Below are 8,293 nucleotides of genomic sequence, written 5' to 3'. Positions count from 1 at the left end.
CATGTGTTACATATCCAGATAATCTCATCAGGCAAGACCCAGCATGCTTTATGGGGCCTTGGACCGAATCACACTCAGTCAAATCACATGACCTACTTTTGTATCACTACACCACCACATGTACAGAGCTAGAAGTTTATAGATTAAATCCTAGTCCGCTCATCAAGTGTCTCCTAGTCGTCCATCGTAGTCAACAGAGCACTACGAGGAGCCAGGGAACACAACACAACATGGTGGCAGCGGTAAACCAGAAATCCTGAGCTGTGCAGAGGGAGGAAGTCCCCAGACAGCCGCAGAAACCAGGAAATAACCCGCTCAACCAAGAACAAAGGATTCAAGATGGCGGCGGCCCAACAAACCATGCTGACGAATTTGATCCCCGAAATGGACTGGAATGCTGATGACCCCGTCAAAACGTTTAAAAAATTCAAACAAAGGATCGAACTGGCATTCAAGACCTTCCTGAAAGACGCCACCGACGAGGAAAAGGTGAGCTACATACTTTTATTAGCAGGAGACGATGGGCTTGAGATCAGAAATAGCTGGGAACTATCTCCAGAACAGGAAAAAGATCCAAAGAAAATCCTAGAGAAGTTCGAGAAACACTTAGAACCTAAGACAAATCACAGGATTTTCAGATATGAGTTCCAAAGCATGAGGCAAGGGCCCGAAGAATCCATCAGTGATTATATGGCAAGGCTGAAAAACGTGGCAGACAAATGCAACTTCAAAGACAAGACAGAGAAAGACGGGAGACTGCTAGATCAGATGATCTGGGGATGTGCATACAAAAAGGTACAGAAGACCCTCATAGGGAAGCATGAACTGACCCTTGCGGCAGCCGTAAAGGAAGCCGTACAGCATGAGTCTACAGAGAAGTGCATGACAACGTTGACAATCTCAACTCAAGCTAAAGAAGCAAAAGTCGATGCCATCTCTAGCAGAAAGCATACCCCAAGCTCAAAACAAAAGGCAAGCTACAGGCCTCCACAGAAACAGAGTTCAAACATCTGTAGAAATTGTGGTACCGTGCATGAGTTTAATGACAAGAAGAAGTGCCCAGCATATGGTTCCACTTGTAATGGTTGCGGAAAGCCAAACCACTGGCGGAAAATGTGCAGGTCAAAGGGCAAATCCAAGCCACAAGAATACAGGGGTTACAGAAAGGCTAATCCGAAACATGTGCACTACCAGCAAGAAGAGCAGTACTCCTCAGGAGAAGAAACACTGTCGGTAGGTGCCATATATGTCCACGAAGTGGAGCATAAGAACGACGCACAAAACAACGAAGCGTATACAACTTTCCAACTCAAGAAGAAGATAGGAAAGAAGACAACAAACATCAATCTGCGATTGAAGATAGATACAGGGGCTCAAAGCAATGTCATGCCGGTAGAACATTATCAGCAGATATTCCCGGAGAACATGACAAAAGGTGGGGAAGTCAAAGCAGGAATCCTCACACCAAGCAGCACCATATTATCAGCGTATGGTGGGGACAAAATCCCACACCTGGGGAAGACAACCATCTCTGGAAAACACAAAGGCCGAGAGGTCAAGTGTACTTTCTTTGTGACCAAATCCAAGGGACCAAGCATCCTCGGATTGGCAGCGTGCCAGCAGCTAGGCATCATCACAATCCATGAGATACAAGCTACCCCAGAGGATGGCAAGATCAAAGAGACGGTGCCGATCAAGGACCGCCCTGCCATCCACAACAAGGAACAACTAATAAAGATGTACCCGGAATGTTTTGATGACACGGTAGGGTGTTTTGAAGAGGAGTACCACATCACTGTTGACCCAGACGTAGAACCAGTGATACATCCACCTCGCAGAGTGCCACTAGAGCTGCGAGAGAAGCTGAAGAAACAACTGGAAGAGATGACGAAGAAAGGAGTCATCAGCGAGGTCACACAGCCAACAGACTGGGTAAACTCCATAGTAATAAAGGAGAAACCCAATGGCAAACTGCGGATCTGCCTCGATCCCAGAGACCTGAACTTGGCACTCAAGAGGAACCACTACCCTACACCCACTCTAGAAGAGATAACACCCTCTCTGGCAGGAGCCAAAGTGTTTAGTAAGCTAGACGCCAGCAACGGGTATTGGAATATCAAAATAGACGAAGAATCTTCCTTGCTCACGACCTTCAACACGCCCTATGGCAGGTTCAAGTTCAACCGCCTCCCGTTCGGGCTCAAGGTCTCGCAGGACGTCTTCCAGAGGAAGATAGACGAGACGTACAAAGGATGCAAAGGAGCAATTGGAATTGCAGACGACATCCAGGTGTACGGGAAGACAGACGACGACCACGACTTCCATCTGCACGAAGCGATGGAGAAGACCAGGCAAGCTGGCATCAAACTTAATGCATCCAAATGCATTATCAAGGAAAGCGAGTGCAAGTTCTTCGGAATGGTGTACTCAGCCGAGGGAGTCAAGCCAGACCCCGAGAAAGTGAAGGCGATACATGACATCAAAGAACCTCAGGATGAGAAGGAACTAAGAAGTCTCTTAGGGCTCATTCAATACATGAGCGCTTTCATCCCCAAGCTCGCGGACAGAACGACAAACATCCGTGAACTGCTGAAGGAAGATGTTGAATACAAGTGGAGTGATTCACACACTGAAGACCTGAACAAGATAAAGCAGCTCATCAGTGACAAGACAACACTGCAGTACTATAACAGGGAGAAACCCGTCGTACTACAAGTAGATGCCTCAATCAAAGGAGTAGGTGCAGCACTAATACAAGATGGAAAACCCATCGCATTCGCCTCAAAAGCCCTCTCACCGGCTGAAACAAGATACGCCAACATCGAGAGAGAGCTCCTGGCAGTAGTCTATGGATGTGAGAAATTCCACACCTACTTGTACGGAAGAAGCTTCGAAGTCGAGTCGGACCACCGACCCTTGGAACAAATCAACAAGAAGAACCTCACAAAGGCACCAAACAGGTTACAACGCCTGTTACTGAGACTGCAAAGCTATGACATGAGCATCCGGTACAAACCAGGGAAAGAGATGCTACTAGCAGACGCACTCTCCAGGCTGTCACAGCACGACAAGCAAGAAATGGATGGTCTCAAAGTCAAGATCCATCACCTCGTAAAAGTGACAACTGTGAAACTGGAGCAGATCAAAGAGGAGACCAACAAAGATGAAGAGCTCCAACTACTCGCCCAGACAGTAACACAAGGATGGCCTGAGAAAAGAAAAGAGACACAAGCAATCATACACGAATACTGGACCATCCGAGACGACATCTCGGTAGAGGATGGAGTCCTCCTGGCTGGGTCCAGGATGATTATACCCAAGTCCATGAGAGCAGAGGTCCTAGAGATGATTCATCAAGGACACCTGGGTATCGAGAAATGCATACTCAGAGCAAAATCTGCAGTCTACTGGCCGGGCATGTACAAACAAATCGAGAAAGCAGTTGCAGCATGCCCCACATGCCAAAAGCACAAGAACTCGCAACAGAAAGAAGAGATGATGCCAACAGAGATACCAAGCAGACCGTGGCAAACAGTAGGCATGGATCTGTTTACCACCAATGACCAATGGTTTCTACTCCTGGTAGACTACTACTCCAAATTCCCATTTGTAAAGAGTCTCGCCAACCTGAAGGCATCAACAGTAACATCCAGCATACGAGGTATATTCGCCGAACAAGGGATCCCAGCAGAAGTCATATGCGACAATGGGACACAATTCACATCCCAAGAGTTCCGGCAGCTGGCTAACGAGTACGGATTCAAAATCAAAACATCATCACCGCACTACCCAAAGGGGCATGGATTTATAGAAAGACATGTACAGACGGTGAAGAAAACGCTGATCAAATGCAAAGAATCAAGATCAGACCCAAACCTAGCCATGCTAGCCATCCGCACCACACCGATCAAGCCAGGTATGAAATCGCCAGCGGAGCTGTTAAACGGACGGAAGTATAAAGACATCTTGCCGACCAAAATACCTCCACCACTTGACCAGGAAGAAGTTACAAGGGCCAAGCTGGGAAAGGCACAGCAAGCAGCGAAACAGCACTACGACACCCAGGCAAAGAGTCTGCCTGAGCTGGCCAAGGGCCAGAGCATCCACGTACAGGATCCTATCCGAAAAACGTGGAGCCCCGGCAAAGTCATCGATAAAGCTACAACACCGAGATCATCTGTTGTAGAGACCAACGCCGGGAGACGACTGAGAAGAAACAGAGTACACATACGACCAACTCCAGAAGTGAAAGCACCTGCAGCTACAACTCCAGAAACAACACCTGCAGCGTCAGCAACGCAGACTACACATGAGTCGACCCTGCAACCACCAACTATTGCAGCACCACACGCAACGACACCGAGTACGACAAAGCCGACATCCGCGACAACGCCGAGTACGACAAAGTCAACGAGAACGAGGTCGAACATCCAACCACCAGTGCGTTACCGCTGACGAGAGAAAGAACTGTTCTCAGATAGAAAAGAACTGAGAAAGAGATTAGACTAGAACTGTTCTTAGAAGTTAGATGCAAAGTATAACTGCTGAAAACCATTGTTATTGTTAAAGTACTAACCAAAAGTTGAAACAAACATAAGAACAAGTGCAAAACAAGAGCTGGACAAGGACTCTAGAAAAAACCAGCCAGAGACTATTCTAGTTTCTACTTAAAGAAAGAGGGATGTTACATATCCAGATAATCTCATCAGGCAAGACCCAGCATGCTTTATGGGGCCTTGGACCGAATCACTCTCAGTCAAATCACATGACCTACTTTTGTATCACTACACCACCACATGTACAGAGCAAGAAGTTTATAGATTAAATCCTAGTCCGCTCATCAAGTGTCTCCTAGTCGTCCACCGTAGTCAACAGAGCACTACGAGGAGCCAGGGAACACAACACAACAGCATGCACCGCTCCATCAACACTTTCTGTTACACAAGCACGTTTCTAATTTGCACTTCATAATGTACCTCTCTGCTAAAGATACCTGCATACACTAAGATACATGCTTTATTCCTATGTTCCATTATACGCCTTGCAAATTTAATACAACAACAGCCCTGCAGTTCCAGAGCAAGTGTGTTATAAACACTGCCCAACATTTCACAAAGGCTGGGTCATAGCGGTGGGAAAATACAATTTGAGAAATTGATTTGCATACTCTATGCAAAAATAGAAACAATCACATATGATTGGATTTTTTACTTGTGACATGTGTAAGCTTTAATCAATGATGAATATCACCATACATGTAAATGTTGAAGCAAGTCATTTGCATAACATCTACAAAAGCTCTAAATATTTCATGGATGTATGAGATTGCCAAACTCTAGTTAGAAGAGAAGACTTTATACATAATGTACTTTGAACAACTTGTGTCATTTGGGTATAAAGATTATAAATGATGTAATTTACACAACTGAGGCCCTTGTGTACAAAATCAGAGGGAAAAATACAAAATACGTCAGTTCTGTAAAGGCCACTATCATACGGCGGAGGTATGAAATCCTCGAACTCTAGGCTTGCGCCAACTTACCTAAAGTTAGTCCAAAGTGTAAAGTACAAGTACCGTTACGTTAGATTACGTTGGTCAGACTTTTGATGTTTTCTAATTCATTTTTCTACACGATCTTGCCGACAATTCACACTTAAAAGTTATCTGGCGGATCTTGAAACTCTGAACAGTCGACAGACGACATCTGTACTTACTTTCTTCGTGGTTGTCCCCAGAAAACTTTGGATCCATCAACTTCTGGAGCAAAGTTTGCAAACTTTTTGTCAGCTTGCCGCCATGTTGGATTTGGAACAGTTTAAGGGACGATTGGGGGTGACAGTTAAACTTTAATTATAAAATCAAGCAAAACAAACTTTAAAGTGACATAAACACATATTGGCAATATTAATGAATCTAACTACATCTAACAGATAGCATATTTTGCAGTTGGCTGTGTTATACTGGAAAATACTATCTACTATCACCCCTGTAAGCTAAATATGGACTGTTCCCTGGAAGGAACCGCCTGAGAACATTTTTTGGCGGCGCCTCCAGGAAGGGTCCTGTTGTATGATTTTTTTCTTGAATGAATTCATTAATGAATTAAATTCGGCCTCACTTCGTGGATCTTCGGCCGCTTCGGCCACAGCCTAGTGAAGAGCCAGTTCGAGCGCTCAACGTCGTCGCACAACCACCCTCACCTGTCCAGTTGACACACAGATTCTTCAACCCGCAGGTAAAGTTAAGAAAGAGAGACAGACACACACGCACACACACACACACCTGCGGCCACATGTGAACTATCATATCTCAGACCTTGGAAATCAGTTCAGAAACTGGCCGCAACACTAAAAAGCTAAAGTTCAGTGAGCTTTGATATTACCGTAGCCAAACACACGGAAGTTAGAATTTTGCTCAGGTTGGTGCTACATCTTCTTTCCGATTTTCATACATCAAGTTTTCGCTTCCTGATAGGTACTGGTGCTTTCCATATCTTTTGTAGAGAATGGAGAGAACTCTAAGCTTGAGCAGTCCTATAGTGCCTCAATGGTGAAAGAACCGGATGATGATGATGTTTTCAACTTTTCCTTCTTCTAATTTCAATTTCTTTCCATTGTATTTCAGCACGTGTACAACACCGTGCAGGGCGGGCTGGATTCCATCGTGCGCGGACTGGCCAGCACGCCGCATGAGAAGTTCGACCGCTTCATCGTAAGCGGCTTGACCAAGAACCTGTTCGCGGATCCGGCCGGCTCTCTCGGCCTGGACCTTGCGGCGCTGAACATCCAGCGGGGCCTCGACCACGGCCTGCCCGGGTATAACGCCTGGCGGGTTCCGACACACGAGACTGGTGCAAGGGTCTAGGAGGTTCCGACAGAGATGAGACTGATGCAAGGGCCTAGGGGGTTCCGACAGAGATGAGAATGGTGCAAGGGTCTAGGAGGTTCCAACAGAGATGAGACTGGTGCAAGGGCCTAGGGGGTTCCGACAGAGATGAGACTGGTGCAAGGGCCTAGGGGTTTCCAACAGAGATGAGATTGGTGCAAGGGCCTTGGGGGTTCCGACAGTGATGAGACTGGTACAAGGGCCTAGGGGGTTCCGGCAGAGATGAGACTGGTGCAAGGGCCTAGGGGTTCTGACAGAGATGAGACTGGTGCAAGGGCCTAGGGGGTTCTGACAGAGATGAGACTGGTGCAAGGGCCTAGGGGTTCTGACAGAGATGAGACTGGTGCAAGGGCCTAGGGGTTCTGACAGAGATGAGACTGGTGCAAGGGCCTAGCTATAGGGGATGCCGACAGAGATGAGACTGGTGCAAGGGCCTAGAGGGTTCCGACAGAGATGAGACTGGTGCAAGGGCCTAGGGGTTCCGACAGAGATGAGACTGGTGCAAGGGCCTATATGAGGTTTTAACAGAGATGACACCAATGCAGGGGTTTTGGGGTTCTTACATAGATGACATGCATGCCCCGTGCAAGGGATGGGATTAGAGTGTCCACATTTAGAAGGTCGGGTTCGAGCAATTGTACAGATTTTGTGGGTCCCTTATGAGTAACCACTGTATTGTGTACCTTATCTAAAATTAAGATCTTTAAACCTTCGACTTAACACTGCAATCATAGTGACTACATCATACTATAGCATGCTCCATTGTTTAACTGTGCACCAGTTTTTTTCACCAACTTCTTTCCTTCTCCTATTTCCAGACTACTTCGGTGGCCTTCGGGGCTGAAGGATGGAAGATGACGTCACCACAAAATGCTGCTACCAATCAGTTACATGTAATGTAATATAATACAGAACCATGATTACAAACCAAGAAATGACAGCGAATACTTGAACATTCCCAGGAATATATAGATGTTTAATTTTGCCTCCATATCTTATAGATACATGTAATGATAGAACCAGACTGTAAAGTGTCCACCATGCTACTAAGTGCCCTGGATGATACAAAGTCAAATTTTGTCAAATAGGGGGAATGACATTCCTCCATAGGAATTGTTTATTTCTACATCTGTAGGCTGACATGGATAATCTCATTTGTATCTGTACAAATACTAAGGAGTCAAAGCCATAAGTATATGTTGTGGACGTTTGAAACTTTGAACCAACACATTTCAACTTTTCTCGTACATGTATGTCTTGGATATTCCACTGACTGTTATTGTACAGAGGTATTTTGTATTTTTAGGGAAAAGATAACTTTTACCTATAGTTTCTACATTCTGGCCAAATATGTTTGTAATGTTTTAGTTTTCCTTGGCCTGGTGCCTGTTGTAATAATTAAGTTAG

The 8,293-nt window shown here is 45.7% G+C and overlaps 1 protein-coding gene across 1 annotated transcript; it reads left to right on the top strand.

Annotated features, from left to right (window-relative positions):
• The first annotated feature begins 339 nt into the window (after window positions 1-339).
• On the top strand, window positions 340-6,865 carry LOC118425370 (uncharacterized protein K02A2.6-like). The gene is made up of 4 exons (XM_035834178.1): window positions 340-4,289; window positions 4,343-4,421; window positions 6,150-6,236; window positions 6,626-6,865. The coding sequence occupies exons 1-4, from the start codon at window positions 340-342 to the stop codon at window positions 6,863-6,865; spliced, it is 4,356 nt and encodes a 1,451-aa protein (XP_035690071.1).
• Window positions 6,866-8,293: the final 1,428 nt, after the last annotated feature.

Source organism: Branchiostoma floridae, chromosome 11 (assembly GCF_000003815.2).
Source record: "Branchiostoma floridae strain S238N-H82 chromosome 11, Bfl_VNyyK, whole genome shotgun sequence".
In the NCBI taxonomy this organism is placed as follows: Eukaryota; Metazoa; Chordata; class Leptocardii; order Amphioxiformes; family Branchiostomatidae; genus Branchiostoma; species Branchiostoma floridae.
This window is presented reverse-complemented; position numbering and strand designations above follow the sequence as displayed.